The sequence below is a fragment of the Aythya ferina genome (genome assembly GCF_964211825.1).
Source record: "Aythya ferina genome assembly, chromosome: 3".
In the NCBI taxonomy this organism is placed as follows: domain Eukaryota; kingdom Metazoa; phylum Chordata; class Aves; order Anseriformes; family Anatidae; genus Aythya; species Aythya ferina.
Window position 1 is genome coordinate 15,156,980 of NC_140298.1, and position 25,962 is coordinate 15,182,941.

Consider the following 25,962-nt stretch of genomic DNA (forward strand, 5'->3'; position numbering starts at 1 on the left):
AGAAAGTGGAGCTAGAACAGAATTAAATTCCTTTTACTCTGAAATTTCCCTCTTCCACCAAAATAAATAAATAAATAAATAAATAAATAAATAAATATAAAAAATATAGTCCCTATTATATTTCTACCCACTGCACTGGAAGGTACCCTGAGTGGGTGTACCCAAAGCTGTGTGGAGTCTGGGCAAGTCCATTGACTTCAGACCTAACGGAGACATTCTCTCACAGAAACACAGAAACTACTGGGCCTTTTCCCTTAGATTCAGTTAGATTTGAAAATTTTGTGGATGGATTCCAAATTTGGTTCCATAAATCCCAGCTATAGGAAATGATCCTCCCCTATTTAATCGATAGTCAAGTAGAAGGCTACAACGGAATCCAAGTTCTCTACTAGATGTCTTTGTAATACATTTTGAATTAATCATTATTATAGTCAATAAACACAATCAATATTTACAGTTGCTTTTTCTTTTCTTCAAAAAAAAAAAAAAAAGTATGTAAGTAATCTGAATGGAATTTGTCAGATATTAAGCATTTGAGAAAAGCAGCACTATTAGCCATGGCTTTTCAATGTATTGCTTTTGTTCATCATTATTGAAATTTCCTATTTTTATAACATAGTTCAATTTTCATATCCTTTCCAAGTATTTATTTTGAACCAGGTTTTAAGTAATACAATTTATCTAACAATTTGAGAAACTGACTAAATCATACAATTCAAGAGATCCTGGGTGCAGTCCTGTAGAAAAAGCTGCCTCTTGAAATGACATTTTCCTGTATGATATTTTTAAGTAAATGAATTTATGGAGAAGCATATCTGGGAATTGTTCTTTGGGAAAACAAACTGATAGTATCACGTCTTAAATTTCTAGCAACCATTTTTATTGCAAGACACCTGCAAAAGTTAAGCTTTATTTCAGGCTACTTCCTCACTATTCCTGCTATTGAGTATCTTATGAAATTTCATAGACTGTGTCTGTGGTATAATTAATTGTTGTCAAATGTTATTGAACTGTAATTCAGATAAGGAAAAAAAATGCTTTAAAAATGCCATTTCTAATATGCTATCTTTATTATGTTATTTCTAGAATGATATTTTTGTAATTTCATAATACTAACATATATTTTTCATCTGTTTATCATGAGCATACTGCTCTTTTATAATTGTCAGGACAAATATTGTGCTCTGTGTGTGGATAAGGTATAAATATTTTAGGAGAATAAAATTGTAATAGCAGGAAAAACAAAACATATGAGCAGTCAGTTATTTTGTAAAAGAATCAAGAATTCCATGAAGCATCACCAAATGTTAAAATGATTCTTGAATTAATAAAAGCATCCTGTAAAAACATGGTTCACATCACTGAATCAGGGTAATAGGCTAACATAATTGGATTGCATTGGGCTTTTGTTGCAAAAAAATATATGGAGTAGATTCTGCTCTCAGCTCAGTAGGGACAGCCTGGGACAACTCATCCAAAGATAATGGCCAGATTCACAGCCTGTGTAAGTGTAAGTTCTACTGATTTCAATAGTGTCATGACAGATATAAGTGAACTGAATATTTGGCTAAATATGTGAAGTCAACAGAATACACCAGTAGAGCTGTGAGCAGAATTTGGCCAAAGAAATTAAGTTACAAACACAGAGATTAGCAGTGCAATTTAGGATTGTTTTTGGCAGAGGGGAGGGGGGGCGGTCTAGGAAATAAGTATTTGCAGTGGATAAATTCCTCTCTAGCTCTTCATCTAGCTGAATGCAACATGAAAACAGGATTTTTCATGTCTAGTAGAAATCAAAACAGTGATGAGAAAGTTACCTGTCTGGCTAGTTGACTGGTGGCTGATGGAGGCCTTAAGGCCGTTCTGCATCTCTACTGTTGCATTGGCAATCTCTTTTAGCCTCTCACCTCATACCTGGGCTGTGCATTGGAGATCATTGGTAGGATCTGTTGGTGCAGAAAAGGCTAAGAGCCCTCCTGTGTGAATGCTTGTGACAATGAGGACATGGCGTGTCTTGTATCAAAGCCTTTGTTTCCACCAATGCCAACAGAGTTGCTCAGTAGAGAATAAGGCCCTCCAGGCTGGATGTATGTGGACATGGATAAACTGCGGGTGGCTAAATCATCAAAAATAATGGGAATGAGTAACATTACTACTTGCTTCCAGTTATGTAAAGTTTACACCAGTGCAACTCTAATGACGTAAGTACAGGTACTCTTGATTTAAATTCATGAATCACTGAGGAAATTTTGCTTCCTCTAAAATGCATACTTATAACATTGATCGCGTACATTGCTTTCAAAGAGTTTTTTTTTTTATTACTTTTTTTTTTTTTTTTTTTTTAAGAATGGCTCGAGGAAGCAAAGTGAAAAAAAAAAAGCCAAAGTTAGAATTTGGGTCTTCTGACTTCCTCATCTCTACTTAGAATGATAGGCCATGCCAGGAAAAGGAGAATCAGGAAAGTAAGGCAGACTGTAAGCGATACGCGACAGGATGTAGGACAGCGATATAGGACAGCACAATGAAATACCTTCAATAAATAATGTCAAGTTCTAACCTAACATAAAAAAAGAGCAAAACAAAACACACACAAAAACAAACAAACAAACAAACAAACAAAAACAACCTTGGAAAGTACCGTAAAGAAGCCTAACAAAATATTTTCTTAGATTGCAGATCTGTTAAAAAATGTGTGATTTATCCTGACAACAACATGAGGAGGAATGAATTTTCATTGTTGTTTCCTAGCATGTAGGGATTTGGCTATATCTACATGGTATTATTCACAGAGCAGGAATTCAGCACTTTTAATTTTCTTTAATTTGAAATGTTTTGACAATTTAATATAGTATCAGTTAAAAGTTTAATCAATCAGACATTTACGGGAAGCTACTCAGCTAGTGTAAATCTTTCTGGTGCCAGAGCCATCAACAAAGACATGCTAATCAGTGCTAAGAATATACCCATCATATAAAACAAAATATACTAAACGTTCTAACTAGGTGAGTTTAAGCATCTGGTGCTGCCTGTTTCATTGTGTTCAGAACTCTCTGCTTGACTTCAACATCATGAGCCTTTTAGCATGTTCATGCACTGATTTTAAGTAATAGTAATTTGAATAAAATATGTCCAACAGAATGTTATTGCAGTATTGATATTACAATATACTGCAGCACTGAAAACTAAATGAAGGAATTTGGAGTTTCCCCATTTCCCCATTTCTTTGTTGTTTTTGCACCATCCATCTCCTTGACTTCTATGTTGTTTTTCCTTTCTTTTTTTTATTTTTTTTCCTTTCTTTTTCTCTCTCCCCTGGGATCTCTTTGTACTCACTACCATCCTCTCCTCAGTCAAAATTGTAATGGGCAACAAAGATGTACTCCCTCAAAATCATCTACTTAGTGAAGGAGTTGTGGAGTACAGACACTAGCATGAATACTAGGATATTGAGCCTGCTTCTTAACTTTGAATTCTGTCCACTTTACTAGCTGAGGCTCAATTCCTAGTCCCTTCTTACTGTGTCAGCTTTAGGGGAAATTTCTTTCCCGTGCCACCTATTGACATGCAGTTGGGGATAGGAGGCCAAATTATTGCAGCTTTTACTTAGGTAAAATATCCTCTGATCTCGTTTGGGGGCAAAGCCCATGTCTGAGGTTGCTGTGCCCTTTGCTAGCTTTGTAACAGGCAGTGATCTTACTGATTTTTTAAGATGTGTATGTTTCTGATGCTGACAAATGTTGTAGGACCTGATTCTATGTACAACTCCGTGTAAGGCCAAATGGTTAAAGTGGCAGTTATTGCACACTGGATTCCTAGATGTGACCCATTGACCTAGTAGTACAGGATCAGCCACACTACCTGCTGTAACATCTTCACATCGTATTGTATATCTTGTTATCTTGTTCTATCTGTTTAAAATCATCTACTTCATACAGGTCATTAAGGGAAATTCAGAATGGGAAAGTAGAAGCAAATGATCTTAGAATCTCTATCAGAAATGACTGATGGTTTTAAAATATGTAGCTATAAACACCTTGCAAGATGATCCACTGATTAATGAATAATAATTACTGAACTTGCAAGGAGCTGCAATAAATCCTGTAAAAAATTGGCACTTTGGAAAGAGCATTGTTTTATTTTATATCACATAAAGGTTGTTAAATAGGGGAAACACTGCTTCCCTGGTGCTTTTGTTTTTCCTTCTGGATTGTAGCAATGGAGCACTTGCATGTTGTGTTTGATGCCTTGCATGATGAAGACATGCAATGGCAAGTTCCAGTCTGCATGCTGCTTAATGAATGTTTTCCTTTTCTCTCCTTCCCTGTTATGTGCTTACAGAAGACAACTATGTAGAAGGTGGGTGCTTTCTACCTTATTTTCCTAAGCTCTTCTTTTTCCTTTTTGTTTAGTGGGTTGTTTTTTTTTTTCCCCTTATGCTAAATGTTATAAAAGTACACATAACATTCAGTACGGTAAGTTGCATTTTTTAATCCATAAAGGTATACAAGATTTTTAAATAAGCGTGATTTATTTTTCCATACAGAACACAAGCAAAGACTCATTTTAATATTGGACATATTTATGTAATATCTCCACTGAAATGATGGGATTTTTATGCGTAGAATCATAGAATGGTTTGGATTGGAAGGGACCTTAAAGATCATCTAATTCCAACCCCCATGCCATGGGCAGGGATACCTTCCACTAAACCAGGCTGCTCAAAGTCCTATCCAACCTGGGATGCCTGATATCAACCTCATATGACTGATACCACTCTTTGAAGTCATTCAGGAGTGATGAAGAAATTACAATTTTTTCTCAAGTTCTGTATGAAAAATGCTTCAAGAAAATATACTTTTATTCAGTGTGGAACACGAATCCTCCATGTGAGAATATAATGCATGTTAAATACCTATAGTTTAGGAAAATGGAAAGTGCTTTTCTCCTTAGTCTTGCTTATTGTATTCTCCTTTACAGCACAAAGTTTTAGGAAAAAAGTTTATCTGTCTAACTTTTCAACATAATGCACTCTGCCTTTTGGAATTTGTACAAGAAGAGGCATGTGATTTTAATAATAATGTTGGTATGTAAGCAAGGTCCTTTAAGACAGTATGTCACAGGGCAGTGGAAACTAAAACACAACATCAACTAGCCTGAATATTGGTAAGTATGTCTATTGGCTGGTAAAATGTCTGAGTGACTATATTTCATGGTTGTGATGGCACAGAGATCAGTTTTTGCTAGGAATCAATTTTGCATATAAGCCAAAAGGTGCAGGTGCTGTTTAAAGTACAAGCACTTTAAAAATCTGCTCTGGGCAGTGTCTTTGCAAACTGTATAAACAACTATTTCAAAAATGGTTTGATGTATTTAAACTGTGTAATAATTTCTATTTGTTTATTTATTTGGATAGTTTAAACATTTTTTTTTTTTTCCTAATGAAGAACTTTGTAAGCTAACACATATGCAAAGTGACTGCCCTGATATGTCTTTGACCTAGGGTCCTGCAGTGAGACACTGTGGGGCCTGAGTTTATTCAGGATTCAAGGCACTGTGGGCCACTGCCTGGCTGTTCACTGGCAATTTTCTTGAAACAACTGGAAGTATAAGTACTGTATTTCTCTATGCAACTGTATTCAAAGACAAAGTGAGATTTAGTACATACATGATGTGCAATTTTATTTAAATACATGGAGAAGGAGAGAGAAAATTTAAACTGTTACAGTGCTTTAATTGTGCACTATCAAGCACTTATGTATCTGTACAATTTTCTCTTCATTGTGAAATTAAAATATATTCAACAATATTGGGATAGGAATTCTAACTTAGAAACATAAAAGCATAGAAATAAGTACTTAATTTTACATTTGACATATGCATGAAATTCTTAATGGTGTCAACATGAGACTCAAATGTGAATTAGGATCAGTACAACTAGATAAGGAAGTTAAATTTAATTTCACATATTCATTTATGTACAGCAGTACAAGATAAACCCTGGATAATAGTTAATCCAGAAGTTACCTGAATCTAATTCTTAAAACTGCTCCTTTAAATGTATTCCAACACAGGTCTAGATACTAATGCATGCATTAAATTTGCAAAAGATGCATATCTAAAGAGTGGAACCATGGAATGTGTATCCAAAGCAGAACTGGGAAAGTGAGCTATCACTTTTCATCTTTGAATTCTGTGAAATCTGTGCATCTCCCTGAATTAGGCTACATAAGAAAATAAAAGGATTTAATATTCATAAATTTGCTGGTGTGAAAAAGATACATTTTATTCATATTACTAAAATTGTGCTAGGGTTGCATATGTTCACCTCAAGTTTACCATGTTTAAATTTTTCTTTGGCCTGTGCTCTGCATGGAACTTAAACACAAGGTTATGAAAATAGACTATCTTCATGCTGTTTTCCCCCGTGCCCCTTAACTTTGACCTTTTGGTGCCAAATTCAGTATAAAAATGGAATGGATCATACATGCATACAAGAGGTATTCCTACTAAATCTTGAATTCCTAATTCACAAAGAAAAGACTTTTATCATTCTGCTTATGAAGTAACGGTGCACAAATGAATACTTTTAATGTATAGCATACCTATATGTGGCTCATTAAGGCTAGATCTTTCTATAACTATCCATTGTGGTTTTCTCTATTATAAGCACAAAATCATATTGGAAATCTAGCAGTGGTTGTTGTCATGGTAGATTTATTTGTATCATTTTCAAGCCCTCTGTGGATTGTACAGGTACAGTAATAGCAATTCTTCACACTTCCGTAGCCTTCATCCACAGATTGCAAAAATATAAAGTAAGGTAAGTATTGTTATGCTCACTTTACAAGTAAGTATGAGTAACTTTACTCCTTCACAAATAAGTAACATACAGTGTAAAGCAAAATGCAGTGTCTTGAGAGCTAGTACTAAATTTTTTAATTGATGGATGTTTGCTTTGAGCAGTGTCTTTTTTTTTTTTTTTTTTTTACATTCATTTGGCTCTTAAAATTCAAGTGCTTTCTATGTTTTCAAGAGGCTTTAAAAAAATAAATAAATTGCCATTTATGTTTTTCAAATTGTATAAGAATCATGTATTTACAACTGACCAAGCTCACATATCATATTGCTAAAAAGTGTAGATATCAGGCAGTGACAATCTCCAGAAGCTAGTCTTTTCAATTAAGTCCTTATAACTATAAAAGTTATATTTAAATGCAAGCTAGGAAGAGATTACCCTCTTTGTCTTCCCCTAGGAGACATGACAGTGATTTCTGTCACACCTTCTAAGAGCTGAAAGAGCTCACAAAAATACAGTATCTGAATCTAATTTATACAATTTTGATAAAGAAAGCGATGTTCTAACATTCAACTAGTTTCACTTTCCCTTTCTTGACTACAGTTAAGGCCAAGTCAAATGTCTGAAAATTTTTATTATAGTTATCTGTACAAAAAAGTTTTGTGCCAATAGACAAATTAAATAACAAGGTGAAGAGACTATTATTTCCAGAAGGTCATGCATCAACGGACCAAGCTGTGATGTGCAGCACTGAAAGAATAAAGTTGGACTGTGGGTCTTTATGGTTTGTATTTTCAGTGTGTGTCTCAGTTGCAGACACGTGTGGACACATTTCTATTAACTAATATTGTGCAGAACAGAACAGCTGTGTGATACTTTCCAAGTAATGCTTATGTAGGCATCCCTTCAGCATCACACTTAGCTCTCACTCTGTTTAGCTCCCATCACTGGTTTAAGCCTCAGATCATCCTGACAGCTGCAGTGCACTGTCTTTGGAAACTGAATCTATTGTTCAAGAGATAGGGCACACCAGACCTTTCAGTTTAACTATCATCCAGGAAGGGTGACATTAAAAAACTCTAACTCGGTAAAACCATTGTTAGACTATGAAACAACACTTGAGATTTTGAACTGATGAGATATGAATCCTTTAAGACTGATTGCAGCCAGGAGAATCTTCTTTGTACTACCCCCAAGTACTATGAGTCATTTGTGCACCTAATTTTCTTTGTGAATTAGAAATCACAGGAACTCTCTAGGAAGTCTGCTTTCCAATAAAGAGCAAGATATTTTATTGCACACCTTCTTTGTGTGAATTATCTTTAATTAATTGCAAATAAGAAAATAATGCATCATTTTTTATAGTTGTTGGAGAAGAGAAGCACATTTAACACAAGCAATTAAGAACTTCTAAAATGGATCCTAAAACAGCTAAGAAGAATAAACCTGTTAAACCAGATGTAAAATGTGAAAAATCTTATTTCTACAAAAATGTTCTCTCTACAACACATTATTCTCAGTAAAAGTATCATTTTATTATTGTGCAATTAAAAAAAAAAAAAAAAAAGCTGAATATTTTTGGTTAAAGTTTAACTAAATTTGTTCCTGGTTGAGTGATTACTGTTATGAACATCCATTTTGAAATGTCACTAAACCTATACTGGTATGATTGGATTTGATCTCAAAACACAAATATAAAGCAAAATCTATTTCTCAGGAATTTATGAGGTAGTCTTAAATTGTCACATAAATTTACTTTATGGCTTTGTATTTTATATTGCCTATATAATAATTTGCCTCCTCTGGAATATATTCATTCTACTCTCGCTTTTCACACAAATAAGGAGACATCCCTTGCATTATCATTTCAATGTGATAAAGAAATTTTGTTTAATTACCTGAAATGCTCATTTTTATGAGGGGAAAAAGATCAGACCCAGCCCATTTTTCAGGTTTACACTTCTCCAGGTTTTTAACATAATTGCGCAACTAGAGGACAGGAAGTCCTCCCAGCCAAGTATTCAAAGCGGTGTAATCAAAATAGAATAAAGACAGATGGAATATTAAAGGAATTGGTTGGATTTGAAAGCATTCTATTATTTTCTGGCTTCCCAACTACTGCACAGAAGAAATGCACAACAAAACACTACCCAGTGTTTGAATTGCAGTTCTATGACTCTTAGCCCAAAGCATTCCAACCAGTGGCTGAAAAATGCTCTTTGATTTCCGTCTGTGATACAGACATCTCATAGGAAACAGATGCCTGTCACAAAACATTTTTGTCACTGTGACAACACCACCTTCCCATGCTCCCTTGTTCATTGCTGACTGTGCTCTTGTTTTCCTTCAAGGTCTGGCGCACCTGATGATGGGCGACCAAGGTATGGGCTCTGTTCCTTTTCCACTCTGCTTTCATTGTTTCTTCTTGTTCTGTAGCTGCTTTGAAACCATCACTGCAAATGATGGGCAAATGCTTGAAAGCTGTCTTTGGCTGCAAATAAACATGTTAAACATGTGGTTTTAGTCACATCCTTCCTTATTTTTTTCTTTTGTTTGCTCCGTAAGCTTTTGTCCTTCCTGCCTCCTCAACTCCCCCTCTCGCAATATAATAACTGAAAAGAGGTGAGAGAAATAAGAAGGTGTTTTAGAAAATTTCATGTATTTATCAGAAAACGCAATTATGGGTGATTATATGAAAGATAAATGAAGCGCAAGAGCATTCCTCAGATAGTTCCTGAAAGAAGATACTGAGCTTGTCACATTGTACGCATTGAAGAGTACATTTACATTAATGCATGGCTGATTGGAAACGTGCAGAAAGCACCTGCTCCTAGCTTTTGGAATGCTAACAGTACAATTTTGCCACCTAAAGAAATCAGTGTTTTTCTTCTCCTAACCCATTGTCCATGTTAATATTGTATCACTCCTTTTTATCAAAGCATGAGTTATTTCTATGTTTCGCTGCATGTACATGATTGGAAAAAAAAATAAACTATATCCCTAATATGACATTGATTGCATCTCCATTTGTCTACAGACACTTATACTTTGTCTCGTTTCATGTTTTGATATTATTGCATTTACATAAAACTCATGACTCTTACTGTTGTTTCTCTCCTCTTCTTATTCTCTTTTTGTCTGGAAATGCTTTCTTCATGGAACCATTTCACCAAATCCATAGGTAAAAGTAAAGGTATTACATGATTTTCTTTATTTTTTAATGCCATCAGTATTCTTAATGTATGTTTAAGTAATGCTAATAAATGTAAATCTTTTTGTACTGGTAACATGAGGTAGGTATATTTTTTAAGTAAATAATTCATGGATATTGAGGTAAGGAGAACCTAAAGTATAGGCTGACTTATTTAAAGTTCGTGTCCTGGTTTTGTGAGAGATGTAGAGATGTAGCAGTGATAAAGGAGACTACAGTTACAGAAAGCATTCAGGATGAAATAACAACCACTTTTTGAGGTATGCATTTTTCTGTTCTCAAAAAATAAAATAATAAAAAAAAAAAAAAAAAAAACAAACAACAAAAAAAAAACTTGATGGTGTTCAACAGCAACTCTCTGGAGATAATCCGTCCGCAACCTGATGTAAGTTTTAAATCTGAATAGAACTGTTTTCAGCAAGTCTCTGCTATCAGCTGATCACTTTACCCTGAGATTTTCTTTGTAAATTAATCACTTTGAGTCTGTCTAAGACAAGAAGTGGACAAAGGAGTGATGAAGAAGGAACACCAAAGAGAAATGTGGGTTATATTTAATATTTTTTTTTTTTTTCTTATGTGAAAAACATTAGCCATGTTTACTTTCTAACTCCTGCAGGGAACATGTGCATAGGGTCAAGACTTTTCCTGTATAAATAATCAGGTTTGCTATAAGGATACTAATTCACAGACATTACATACATACATTCTTATGATAAGTAGATGGTCATTAAATGTAATTAAATCTGTGGTACAGATGAATTATAAGGTTCTGTTCATCCTAAGCCTTTGTCAGGCTGTGCCTACTCTTGGTATAAATTAGAAAGTAATGTAAATCAGTAGTACTTTGCTAACTAGTTAAACTAGAAACAAACTTCCAGGTCCCTCGCTGTCTTGGCTGATTCAGTGTTTCTAAACCTAGAAGGTGCATATGATGCAAGCCTGTGATTACAATCCTTTAGTGTCTCATTCTTCTTCATATGAGATTCTCTGGAGTGACTACATACTATCACTAGGATAATATGTAAAGGGTTATGAGTGTTCTAGACCTATAAATTTTATTGTTTAGGAAAAGTTCAGCAAGTAGAATAAAAAATGGCCTACTGATTTCTTTGTCTTACAGAATTGTCTTGTTTGTTGGTTGATCTTTCCTGTGTTTTTCTTAGCTGTACCTTTTACCTGTGACTTCCTTATTGCTTATTATGGCTACTTTGTTCCATAATGGTATATGTCTTAGGTGGAGTTACCTTAAAATGACATTTTATATTCATATAAATACAGTCTTTAATGGAACCTTAACATTATCAATCACTTTTGTTATTATTGATTTTTCTTTCTAGTTTATTCTATACATGGAATAAATTATGTAATACGTCCAACAGTGATCTTTTTTTATTTATTTATTTTATAAAAGGATGAAAGCACATAAGTATTATGAAAATACATTATGATTGATGGTTAATGTGGAAAGCAGATTTTAGCCAAAACAAAACAAACAAACAAACAAACAAACAAACAAAAAAACACAAGAAAACAAAAACACCACAATTATTGTGCAATAGTTAGACATTTATATCTTTGTTGTAAAAGGATTAATAATTATATTGATAAAAAAATGACCTTGGATATACTAGTTACATTTAACATTTAAAGATATGCCATATGACATAATTTAAACATCACTCACCAGTCATCTAATCATTCTAGTACACTTTTCACATTGTACTTTTTTACTAAGTTTCACCTGATTACTATTTTTTGATAATCACAATACTTCCTCTGTTTATATAATGGTGTATGTTTGTTCAAATGGATGGATAGGGTTTATATGTATACAAACACTGTTTACCTATAACCTCTGTATCAGGAGGTTATATACCTACATACCTATATACATCATATCCTCAGTGAAAGGAAAATGGTCCCATTTTGATGACTCTGTTGTAGTAGCTACACTAATATCCACTATTGAAGCATGTGACCTTGAAACAGCTGTGATAACACACATTTATAACACATGACTATATAACTAAGTAGGAGGTTGTTGGAAAGGTAAGAAGGGACAATAAGGGAGCTTTAGGTTGAATTCTTTCACATCTGTTTCAATCTTTCATTACAATTTCAGTTCCTTAAGAGGTAGCTAATGTCAGTTACAAAAGAGATGACAGGATTCTGAGTGATTATACAACAAAGAATAAATAATAATAATAATAATAATAATAATAATAATAATAATAATAAAACTTTAAAAAGATCTACTACATAATTTGTTAGGAAGTGTGTAAATGGCTGAACCACCACCCATTTCTTAAATCAATGTAACTTCAGAATGAGATACCTCAAGGACAGGCCAGGGTCCTGATGTTGATAGCGGAAGGAGAGGAGAGGAGAGGCAGACAAGCAGTACAAAATCCAGTACCATCTCAGTGGATGCACCTGCTGTTTGCCATTTAGTTGCAAATATCTCCTGAGATACTCCAGGTAATTTCCTGACAAAGTTTTTATTAAAGCATTGTCAATACTAACAAAGCTGTCGCTGCCCCTTATAGAAAGGAAGAAATGGAGTTGGGGAGATGTCACTGTGTTGAGGTATCTGTCAGTACTTAAGGATATGTAACTTGATCTATGTACAGCACCAGGTGACATAAAGCAGTACAAAAATAGGAACACATGTAGGAGTTTCCCTCATAACTCTAGAGCTGTATGAAACCTATTTTACCTGACCCATTATATAGCCTGTGCCTAATGCTAGGAAGAGCCACAAACTTTAGTTTTAGTGACATTCATTTAAGTTCTGATAAACATTGTATCTGTTCAGATGTAGGAGCTTTTGTTTTGTTTTGTTTTGTTTTTCTGGAAATTACCTACCTGGTTACAAATTCAGCAGTAGAGTTGTTGCAGCTAGTGTGGTGGAAAAACATGTACAAGGCAATGCTTATAAATTACATTCACATTTTTTATTAAACTGGTTGAATATGCTACTTAAAACAATTGTTGGAATTCAAAGAAAACCTTGAATTTGAGCCCAAACAAATATTTTGCCAAAAGAAATTTTTTTCTGCCTTCTCCAGCTTCTGTAGGTAGTCTGATAAAACTGTCATTTCCACATACAGACCTTACCTCATCTAGAGTTTAGTACCTCCCAGATTTTGTGATGAATAGCGGTAGAACTAAGATTACTTTGCAACTAACATAAAATGCTCAATTTCTTTATTTTTTTCCCCAATATGTTCTGTTCTTCTCTTCCTTTACATTTTCTTTTGATATACAAGGAAAGGGTTTTATAATTCTACAATATAAAGTGATGTGCATTGCTTCCTTTTTCTATTGCAATCCTCTTAAGCTTATACATATTTTTACCTATAGTTTATTTCTATGCAAATAACCTACTTTTGACTATATACACTTTTTTTTTTTTTTGACTATATACACTTATTCTATAACTAAACATCGTGTTCAGATTTTCTTCTATTATTTTAGATATTATATGTTGTTTTAAATCGTATGCGAGTTACTCAGGTCCGTAACAAGCTATTAAATGATATCTCGCTGAGCAGTAAATGTTTCAACTGAAGGATTGATATTGCAACTGAAATTTATTGTGTTAGATTACAGGCTTTTGATGTGTTGGTATTTGGTATACTTCATATACATGCTTAAGAAAGACCTTGGAATGTCAATATTTTTGTCAACTTCCTTGCCAAAAATGGGACGTTTGCATTTGCACAAATTATCATACATTATATGTAAAAGCAAAATGACTCAACTGGCTATGTAAGAGCAGAATTTTATTGATTATCCATCCCATAATGCAGTTGACAAATAGAAAAATAAGGCAGTGAAAAATTAAAATAATATGAATAAACCTTTGAACAATTGTGAGTATTAAAATTATAAGTTATAGCTAAGCAATTTTTACAGATCATGGTATAGTGCTTGTTTTATGCAACCCTAAAACCTCCTCTAAAATCATATTAAGTGGAATTCACTCATTAACTGAATGCATACCACCACTAGTTCACCTTGTTATGATGACTTTCATTTGTATTGTTTGTAAAGAACTAAGACAGTTTCGACTTCTTGTGCTCTCTGAAATTAATAGGATTGTTGAGCAGCCTATCCTCATCTGTTTTTCTCTGTGCTGTTCAAAAGTGGGTCTGAGAGTCATGCATCCTCCAGCCTTTCTTGACCTGAGCCACCAACAGTTCAGAAGCCATGTAAATGTACAGCACTGAGCTCTAGCATGGCATATTATTTTTCTCTTGCTGCCCAGTTGACATGGACTCAGTTGCATGTGTTCTGAAGTCTTTTCTTGGATAGAGTAAAACATGGACTTAGGACTTCCTTGACTCTCTGTTCTTCACATCATAATATATCCTAGGTGAGGGCAACATATTTGAAAAGCTCACTGCTAGATTTGAAGTGAGATAATTTACGGGATTTAGACAGAATAAGATTGCTAAGCTTGGATAACTGAGATTATTTCAAAGTCATATTCTATTAGAAGCATGAATAACCTATATTGTTCAGCTCAATCTCATATTTTTTTTCTACTGATAAAATAGAACAGATCAATGATGTTTAAAAATTTATCCTCAGGTCCAATTAAATATTTAACAGGTCCCAAACATAATGACAGTCTCATATAATTTACAAAATGATCAACACAAGAATTTTAGAAAGCAGTAACTATACATCATACCTGTTTTATCATGACCTTTTTTTTTTTTCTTAAAAGATCTTCATAAATATATTTAAATAGTGACTGTTGTTTGCAAAAAGTATTGTAATTCACTTCTTGATTTTAATGCATGCACCTATAACCACACACATGTGATCCAATAGATATTTATATTATCTGTCCATTTTGATGGTTAATTTCTTCAAACATTCTTTCAATATCATAATGAACTATACTTCAAATATTTTAATGAGAAGGGTGAAATATTTGTGTATTTAAAGGTTGTGATGCATTAAAACAAATAATTGACTTGCATTTCACTGTGTGATACTTCACAAATGTAGAATATTATATTTTGAGCTGCATATTCACATTTACGTTGAAATGTGATCAACTAATGTTCCATAGGGAGAAAAATGCAGCAGAACATTACTATGTAAGAAGTTTTCTGTCTAAAGACTGTGGCTTAAGAAAATAAGCAATGTCAGGAGTAGAAATGAGACATATGAATGAGAGACAATTCTGTCTTGAGACGCATATGCCCAAATTTATATCTGAGATAGCTTATCCATGGTCAGCAGTATAAAGATAAATTGTAAGGACCTGCTGTAGGTATCAAGAAAACTATTTGAAGAAAGAGGAACACATTTATTTTAACAAAGTCATTTTTCTGCTATGTCACCACATGATAATGTCCAAACCATGCCATGAGTTCTAGCACCTTTCCATAGTTCCATATTCTGAGCCATTCCAATGTCACTCAAAATTATCAGGTATCATTTACATTCATATACATATATATCATAAGCCTTCTGTGAATTCAGAGGAATGACAATAAATGTGAAACAATGGATTTTATGTAAGAAAAATGGTTTATTTCCAAAAGTGTAGATTTTTTTCTGGGTCCAGAAAACATTGTAGTATAAGATAATAAAGATTTTCTGCTTCCTCAGCACTGTTCAATTTATGAGCATAGATTTCATGAGAAGATGTACCCATCTCTGGGTACATTCTCTGTTGTCAGAGAACCTTTAAAAATAATATTAAAGCTCTTTCAAGATGAAAGATAAATCTTTCAGGCCAAAAAGTAGGTGGGGATTTACTGAAGATGAGACAGCAAACTGTTACTCTGTACGGTTAAAAAAAATAAAAATCTTTTTCAGTATTTTCAAGCAGGTAAGCAATGATGCAATAGGAAAACTAGGCATTTCTTGCTAAAGGAAGCATTTTTTTTTAATTTTTTTTTTAAGCGATATTTATCTGTTACACTAGCAAATAAGAATTAAAAGCTGCAGCAGTCTGTATCTTGTCACACAAATTCCATGGGTGTTTGATACAAATTTCATATGTGTCTCCAATGATATAGAGATTTCAGAGTTGTATCCAAGTTGTATCCAAGATTCCTTGGTATTCTGTAGCATACCCTGGAACCTACTTCTTTATACCTTTATTGAATATCTAACAGCATTATGGAGCCAAATGCATCTTTAGAGTAACACTAAGGATTACAGCTTCATTCTAGGTTGCACTATGGGAATAAACTCAGTCATTGGCTGAGTCAAATAACAGCTATACAAATTAAGCCAAACAGATTCTAATTTCTATTATTTTAGTGAAAACCAAAAAGCAATTGGAGATAGTACATCTCACCTACAGTAGGAGTCTCAATTGAATTTAATCTGGTTAGAATCACACTCAGTGGAGTTTCACCAGTTTCACCAGGAGAAAGAGGCCAGAGCCCTGAGCAGAAGAATTTTCAAAAATGGCTATGATTTGTCTACATCTATACCTACTAAATTTAGTAGAAAACTATGACAATCTCTAAAAAAAAGCTAAATTTAATGAGAATTAAGAAGGTTTAAGAATTCCATGGAACTGTAGTAATGTAAGTGAAAATATGGACTATTCTCTCTAAATGTACATCATAACAATATCTTTCCACTGAGAATGACTCCCCATAAAAGAGTTGAAAAAGATACATAAAGAGTCTCATCAGAGTTAATTGTTCCTGTGAAGTAACAGTGCTGTGCACAAGACTTTTAACACACTCTCTTAACTCTATGGTGCTTTATATTTCTATGGCAGTAATAGTATGCCAAGCTACTTAGAAACAAAAGAAAATTTGAATTATCCAGTCTCCTTTAAAATCTTTTAATTAACCAACATAATTTGCACTGATATATGTCTTTCCTGATACTCCAAACCTTCCAAAACCCTGTCATTCTTAATTGCTTGAAGGTAACTTTCTAACTTCACTTCAGGGACCACCCAGAACAATTAAGTATCAGTAGAACATTGAAACTGAGCAGTGAACTGGGAAATTCAGGAGCACAAAGGAGAAAACTTTCATAGGAATTGAGCCTGGACAATGGACCATGGAATTTGCTACAAAGTGGCACTTTCATCATTCTTTTAATGATTTTCATACATACTAACCTGATATCAAAATATCTTTTTCTTTCAGGCATAGGAGGAAAGAAAAGCAATTAAATCTCTTTACTGGAATCATTTACTCTACTGAAAGAAGTAACATCAGCTATATTTGTTTGCTGTTGATACCCACACTAATTTTATGATGAGTACACACACACCATTTAAAGTCTGTTTTTGTAACTTGTTAATGTGATTTAGAGATTCCAGTACATCTTGTTGCCTGCTTAAAGTAGACCTTTATTCCTAAGAAAGGGAAAAGTCTGGACTGACTCACTGGTACCTCCTAATGCTGTAGAGAGGCAACCTCAGATAACTGTGATGTTGGCATTATAGTATTGACTTGACTAGGCTCTTTATATTGGTACGGGGGATTGGGGGTGAGGTATGATTTCAGGCAGAAAAGGAATGGTGAGGAAATAAAATATGCTGGGTCTAAACCCTTTCATCTGTCTTTATGTATTTAGACAGAGAATAGGCTACTGAGAAAGCAAAATTTATCAGTAAGTGAGTATAGGCCAGTAAATTTTTATTGTAATTGCCCATACTTACCCATTCATTTGGCCTGTGTTTAATACCACAAGCTATTGTTAGCCCATTGTCAGAAGGAGTATACAACCAAAGAGAAAGATTAAATTTCCTCCTGTGACCATTAACGTGCTTCTGAATTGGAACTGGAAACCATAGCAGAATGATTTCTGACAGGCTATACTGGTAATTATATAAGCCCATTCTGACTTGTTAGCAACACCTTTCTAGGATTAAAAATTATAAATAATATGCCTGATTTACCTGTTCATTGACCCTGAATATCTGTATTAGGAAGAACTTGGATTATATCGCAAAGGTGCCAGATAAGCATTTTCCCTCTCAAAAGGGCATTGCAGACATTTTGCTAGTAATACAAGGAGCTGGTCCTTTGGTATTTTCAGTTAATGACTTTGCTTAAGAATTTGGGATTATAAGGTACTATACTTAGTATTTGCACTAGTCCTTAAGGAATCTTCAGAAAATCATCAAGCTCAGTTACAGTCAAATCACCGTTGTAAACTAATTTTGCAAGCATATGAGATACAATTTTCTTAAATGACTATCCTTGTGATTTTACTATTGAACCTGTGCAAAACAACGTGTAAGTTAAATTTAAAGCCAAATGCCTTTTTGGCAATGCTGTTTTCACTGTGAAAAGATGTGTTTGAAATGGATGTATGATATTATAATTAACTGTGGCTGCTGACTAGTCATATAGTTTTCAATTTTAGTAGAGTTATTTAGGAGTTATTATGTTGAACTGTAACACTGGTGAATATTTACATCACCACAAGGATGATGTGAGAGGTCACAAAATTCTTATTCTATATTAATTCTAATCTACATAAATGAACATCCCCAGATCACTGTGGTACAAGTGTTGGACAAGTTATGTTCTCATTTCACCTGAATACTTGTGCAGACTATAAATTTTGGGGGTACGTGAAGGTGCTTACATCATTATGAACCTTCAAACACTGCTGTGTCTGTTTTAGTCATGAACTGATTTTTGTGTGTGTGTCTTTAGCAGTCTTTTGGCTCTATAGTCCTCTGCAATAAATTATTCAAATAAGGATCCTGTTCATTATTGTAACTGTATAAGGTTTGGAAGAAAATTCAGACCTCATAAAAGAACATATAAATCCTGAGAGCAGGATTGGAGAAACAAAGGTAAAATTGGAAACTCATAATTTTATGACTTTTGTACTACATATGTCTCAGTATAGGAGATACACATCCATATATGTCCATACATCATATATTAGACTAAGAAAAAGATCTATGGCAAGTCTATATTCTGAACGTTGACATAAAGCCACCTGAGCCTCACTGTTAGCCTACTCACAGAATCACAGAATCACAGAATTTCTAGGTTGGAAGAGACCTCAAGATCATCGAGTCCAACCTCTGACCTAACGCTAGCAGTCCCCACTAAACCATATCCCTAAGCTCTACATCTAAACGTCTTTTGAAGACTTCCAGGGATGGTGACTCCACCACTTCCCTGGGCAGCCTGTTCCAATGCCTCACAACCCTTTCAGTAAAGAAGTTCTTCCTAACATCTAACCTAAAACTCCCCTGGCTCAACTTAAGCCCATTCCCCCTCGTCCTGTCACCAGGCACGTGGGAGAACAGACCAACCCCCACCTCGCTACAGGCTTCCTTGAGGTACCTATAGAGAGCGATAAGGTCGCCCCTGAGCCTCCTCTTCTCCAGGCTGAACAAGCCCAGCTCCCTCAGCCGCTCCTCGTAGGACTTGTTCTCCAGGCCCCTCACCAGCTTTGTCGCCCTTCTCTGCACCCGCTCAAGCACCTCAATGTCTTTCTTGTAGCGAGGGGCCCAAAACTGAACACAGTACTCGAGGTGCGGCCTCACCAGAGCTGAGTACAGGGGGACGATCATCTCCCTAGCCTTGCTGGTCACACTGTTCCTGATACAAGCCAGGATGCCATTGGCCTTCTTGGCCAACCTGAAACATACTGCTACATATCCCTTCAGAACAAAGAAAGGAGCTTTTTAGACAACTGTGAAGAAAATATATTCCTCTATTCCTGCTGAAAATATGAAGAAGCACAGAATACATAGAGTAAAACTCCAATTCTAAAAGGACAAATCTCTCTACAATTTTTAATGGCATATACACATTTAACATACACACGTCTGCATTCAGAATATATGTGCAAATGCAGATAAATAAAATTGCCCTGAAACCGTTCAGTTTTGCTATGCTTCATACATTACCTCTCAGAAATGCCAGTATCTCAAGTTTTTGATAATGAAAATATGTGATAAAAATGACTGCCATGTCTCCACCCATAAGTCACTACTATGTTTCATTTATTTTCTCTTCCAGGAAAATACGTGCATTTGATTTTTATTCATTGGTCTAAACTAGGTGTGAGACTTGTACCTTGCATTGATCCTGAAATGGATAGAATCATAGAATCATAGAATCATAGAATATCCTGAGTTGGAAGGGACCCTTAAGGATCATCAAGTCCAACTCTTGACACCTCACAGGTCTACCCAAAAGTTCAGACCATGTGACTAAGTGCACAGTCCAATCTCTTCTTAAATTCAGACAGGCTTGGTGCAGTGACCACTTCCCTGGGGAGCCTGTTCCAGTGTGCAACCACCCTCTCTGTGAAGAACCCCCTCCTGATGTCAAGCCTAAATTTCCCCTGCCTCAGCTTAACCCCGTTCCCGCGGGTCCTGTCACTGGTGTTAATGGAGAAAAGGTCTCCTGCCTCTCGACACCCCCTTACGAGGAAGTTGTAGACTGTGATGAGGTCTCCCCTCAGCCTCCTCTTCTCCAGGCTGAACAGGCCCAGTGACCTCAGCCATTCTTCGTACGTCTTCCCCTCCAGGCCTTTCACCATCTTCGTAGCCCTTCTCTGGACATTCTCCAACAGTTTCATGTCCTTTTTATACTGTGGTGCCCAGAACTGCACACAGTACTCGAGGTGAGGCCGCACCAGCGCAGAGTAGAGCGGGACAATCACCTCCCTTGACCTACTAGCGATGCCGTGCTTGATGCACCCCAGGACACGGTTGGCCCTCCTGGCTGCCAGGGCACACTGCTGGCTCATATTCAATTTGCTGTCTACCACGACCCCCAGATCCCTCTCTTCTAGGCTGCTCTCCAGCGTCTCATCGCCCAGTCTGTACGTGCAGCCAGGGTTTCCCCGTCCCAGGTGCAGGACCCGGCACTTGCTCTTATTGAACTTCATGCGGTTGGTGATCGCCCAGCTCTCCAACCTATCCAGATCCCTCTGCAAGGCCTTTCCACCCTCATTCGAGTCCACAACTCCTTCAAGTTTGGTGTCATCAGCAAACTTGCTCAAAATACCTTCTATTCCTACATCCAGATCGTTTATAAAAATATTGAAAAGTACCGGCCCTAAAATGGAGCCTTGAGGGACCCCACTGGTGACCCTCTGACGCAGCCCCATTTACCATAACCCTTTGAGCCCTGCCCGTTAGCCAATTGCTCACCCATCGTATGATGTTTTTATTTAGCTGTATGGTGGACATTTTGTCCAGTAGGATCCTATGGGAGACCGTGTCAAAAGCCTTGCTGAAGTCCAAAAAAATCACATCAGCTGGTTTCCCTTGGTCCACCATACAGGTGATCTTATCATAAAAAGAAATCAGATTAGTTAGGCGGGACCTACCCTTCACAAACCCATGCTGACTGGGACCAATGACTGCTTTGTCCCCCAGGTGCTCCTCAATAAGTTCGAGAACCAACTTCTCCATGATTTTACCAGGCACTGACATGAGACTGACAGGCCTGTAATTGCTAGGGTCTTCTTTCTGACCCTTCTTGAAAATCGGCACAACATTTGCCAGCTTCCAGTCTACCGGGACCTCTCCAAATTCCCAGGATCGTTGAAAAATAATTGAGAGAGGTTCCGCGATGACGTCCGCCAGCTCTTTCAGCACCCGGGGATGAATCCCATCCGGACCCATGGACTTGTAGCCCTGTTAAAGAAACAAGTTTTCAAAAGTTCTGTTTTTATTGAGCTTTTATGGAAGTAATACAAAAGTGTAATTATTATTTTCCTTTTCAGAACACCTACAAGATTTGTATAAGCTCTGTATCTTTTAATAAGTACATATAACTCTCAAAAATGTACACATATCTAGGTCATGCTAATTACCCACCTTGGGAGGTAAGAATGTGCCTATATTTCTCTACCTAGCTGGTGTACTCTTGAGACCGAAGTCAGAAGAGCAGGGTTTAGAAAAACTAAAAATACACTTCCTAGGATCTTAGTCACTAAACTGCTTAAAAAGAAGGTCTCTCATGTTGACAGCCTGTAATTTGTATTATGCAGGAAATAAGACTAGATAATCAAAAACAACCCTTCTGGCCTTGAAGCCTATGAATCACATATAATGGAGAAATTACTGTGGTAATGTAAGTAAATTGTCAGACTTCAAAAACAGCAGACTCAGTTTTATTTTACAAGGAATAATTTTATCATATTTCTTGCATAGATGAAATTATGCATCACTGAGTCCCCAAAAACTCCAAATCAAGCCATAAAATTCCTTATGGACTAACTGGAAAAACATGCAAAGCATTCTCTTAAGTCGTAACCTAAAATGAAAACTGAAATATTCATAGAGAAACCTCCAACATGCATGAAAGCACGCATCAAAAATTATCGATCTTTCTCAAAGTTCTGTCTAGCTCTTCCACAAATAAATTCAACATTTTGCTGTGATCATTTGCTTTGAGTAACTTATATTGAATGCTATGTGTAATTAAATTTCAAGAAAATTAATTCATTCAACATTTTAATGTAACAGGGAATCCCATATCACATTTAAATATTGTATGGGGTCTTCCAGAAATGAGGTTACCATGCTACACAGTGCATGCTACACCAACTAAAGCTGGACAAAACATTTTTGATAATTATTTGTTTGCCCACATTAGTGCAGCAAAACTGTAGCTGTTCATTTTGTTCTATGATGAAGGGAAAAATGCCTATGCAAAGCCGACAAATTAAACAAGGAATAGAAATTGTGATCTAATCCATAAAATTTTAAAAATCAGAGGCCAAATCAGTCCATAAGAATGCTATAAGTTAGGCAGAAGAAAGATACCAGCTTCTTAGGACACAGGGATTTAATTTAAAGACTGTCCCCAGTCTTCTAATACTTAGTTTCTCTTTGAACCTCAGAATTCAATTGTATATTCACTGTCAGTTAAATAGTCTTGTTAGTTGCAGTATGCTCACACAAAAGGAGAGGATGGAATCATAGGCTGTTTTAGTGAAGGACTTATTCTACATCAGAATGATCTTTATTCATGAAGACTTCAAATGCTTCATTAATCTTCAGTTTTACTGTAGCCAGGGAAAGATCCTGTTATTTGCTAAAATTAAAGAAGACAAATGGGAGTTTGCAGTTTCTCCATGAACATATGAAAAAAGTAGGGTTTATTTAATTCAGTAAAGTTAGAATATTTCTAGTCAAAACTTTTCCCTGATAATACATGTAAAACGTCAGAAAGGAGAAATGCTGACTGTCAAGGTATACATCAATTACTAATTACTAATGTTCAGTTTAATATCTTGTAGGTCGACAGATATTGGGTTTTTATCATCCTGTTATTAACAATTATAATATTATATAATATAATATTATTATATTATGTCTGTATATTTCAGCCAATATAATATAATATAATATAATATAATATAATATAATATAATATAATATATTGTATTGTATTGTATTGTATTGTATTATAATGGCTGAAATATACAGACAGCTGAGTATGTGCCACTGGGAAGAATATAGTAGCTTTATCACTTGGAAAAACAACAACAACGACAAAACATCAACTATCTGCTACAAGTTTTTTATTTTATTCTCTAATTATTCACCATATAATATGGAAGCAGCTCTTTGTGTAGTAAATAGGAGGCATTCTCTTCACCACATCTGTCTTCATTTTTCAATCCACCTCTGGCCCTAATGAAGCTGAAACTTACCCATCAGTACACTTTCCCTTTGGCAAAAGCCATAAGCAAGTGGAAAACAGGACACTCAGCCTGCTCTCTTAAGAACATCCTGAACACTCTTTTTTCACATCTCTGGAATGTGTTCAAACTGTACCAGTGCCACCCAGATGACCAGATTTCAAATATATGTCCATAATTCCTACTGCGCTGCTGTTCTGCAAGTGTGCCAACTTCAGATGCTCTGTGAGTAGCTTTCTGCTTGGGTTCAATGTCATCCTTCCCAATTGGCAGCATCTGTTATTTTCGGATAATTAATTTAGTAGAAGTGTTTCAGAATCAGGCATACTGAAATGTCACTACAGGGATGCTATCATATTTTTGAAAGCTGAGATACAGAAATTGACAGCAAATACAAACAAACAAAAACCCTCTAGCAGCTACAATTAGATCATTCTATAATTTACATTGGCTAGTAATATTTACCTTCACATAAATCAATGCATGGGAAGAAAAAAATATCAACCTGATTTCCTTCATATTTGCAATATATGATCTCTCTCTCTCTAGGTTTATTTTATCTTGTATTGCCTCTGGTTTCTCAGAGTCTTTGTTTAGCAGGAGAATGGATGAATCCCTCTTCTAAGCCCTGATATATTCATGGTTGTAGAACATATGCCATTGTGCTGAGGGATAGAGAGAAACCTAACTCTCAGTTGAAGCATGAACTTTATACTTTAAAGTACAGTTTTCAATGACTGTTTTGCTCTTATTGCATCTACTGACGTTCAGCAGGTGTTTGTTTATCAGTGAACAGAGGTCAGGACTATTGCCATGGCTAGTCATGTTATTCCTGCTGAAAGAAAGTTTTCATGTACACTAGAATCTCTGTGACTTTTATTCAAAAGTAAGATTCCTTTATTTTTAGGAGCTCTGAGTGGAGCCCCTTGGAGTACTTCAACATTTGAGCTTATTGAAGAAAGGGTTTTGTCTGTTAATAGGCAATCAGAAGAAAGCCAGATACACAGCAGTGCCAATGAACATGGTTTTGGAAGATAATTTTTATCAGTAGTAACACAGAGGAAAGAAAGAAGAGAAAACTTTGAACCATGTTGCTGGATAAATTGCATTGTGTATTCTTACCTAGATTAGCATTTCTATTCTAGATTTCAGTTTTCTTTATGGTTATGTTTGGGCTGTTTTTCCTTTCGCCTTGTTTTGTGTTTCTTTTTTTTTTTTTTTTTTTTCAAAGTGAGTAATGAGCAGGGTTTCTGTAGTCTTAAGAACAAAACCACTGCCTGTGTGGAGACAGAGAAAACATTACTTGGATTACAGGAGCACTTAATTATCATGCACTGAAAAGTATTTAGTTTTACTTTGATCACGACAACAGTGTGAATGTGGACTGAGAGAAGGATTTTTTTTTTTCCTTATCCTAAGTAAAAACCTCAGAGAATATGAGAAGGGTGAGTAAAGCTGATAAACTTCACTTAAACTTGATGCATTTCTCATTCCTGTTTCCTGACAGGGAATTTCATTGTAAGACAACATATCTTTCTTTTCTGAAGTACTTCGCTGATTAAATGCATGTGGCATGATGCAAGAAGCTTGTGCTGTGAGAGGACAAAGAAGTTTGGCGCAAGGTAATAAGGGGAGCCCTTCCTGGGTTACATGTTCAAAACTCCCCTGAAAAGCTAAGAAATTAAGTAGAAAATTATACAAGGAAATTCAGTAGCTCAATATTTAAATATGTTTCTAGACAGTTTTGAAAACTGCCTGTGTCTATAAAGTCTCAGTGATGCCAAGAAGAGCTACAGAAATACACACATAAAAGTTGTATTATTCCATTCTGTAAATGTAAGGTAGCTGCAGCAAAAGCTTTAAAAAAATTTAAAAATCCGTAGTTCTTCCGTTTCTTCTTCTTCTTCTTCTTCTTCTTCTTCTTCTTCTTCTTCTTCTTCTTCTTCTTCTTCTTCTTCTTCTTCTTCTTCTTCTTCTTCTTCTTCTTCTTCTTCTTCTTCTTCTTCTATTTCTTCTTCTTCTGCTTCTGCTGCTTCTGCTGCTTCTTTTTTTCCAATTTATCTTCTGTTATGACTGACAAGTCTTTAATAAAAACAACCATCCATCCACTTTGCTAGGAGATGAAAAGTTCAGAAGTAACAGAAAGGGAATTGGGAAGAACTGTCAGTGTGGGAGTGGACAACAACTCAGAAGTGCAAAACCTGGACCTGGCAATCCTTCAGTATCCCAAGGTCCTTGCTTGGCTTGAGAGTATAATGAAAACTGCTGGAGAGATATGGAAGGTCTGCCCAGTGCAAGCTACCTACTTCTTCCTTTA

The 25,962-nt window shown here is 35.5% G+C and overlaps 1 protein-coding gene across 29 annotated transcripts in view; it reads left to right on the top strand.

Annotated features, from left to right (window-relative positions):
- NRXN1 (neurexin 1) overlaps positions 1-25,962 on the top strand; it is a 723,656-nt gene that overhangs the window by 70,651 nt on the left and 627,043 nt on the right. For 19 of the 29 annotated variants that reach the window (XM_084513032.1, XM_084513021.1, XM_084513050.1 and 16 more), the window contains exons 3-4: positions 4,339-4,356; positions 9,148-9,177. The exons of 5 other annotated variants lie outside the window; for them this stretch is intronic. In XM_084513032.1, coding sequence (XP_084369158.1) covers positions 4,339-4,356; positions 9,148-9,177 — 48 coding nt within the window. The remainder of the gene's footprint in view (positions 1-4,338; positions 4,357-9,147; positions 9,178-25,962) is intronic. 5 more of the 29 variants (XM_084513051.1, XM_084513046.1, XM_084513047.1 and 2 more) reach the window with 1 other exon arrangement.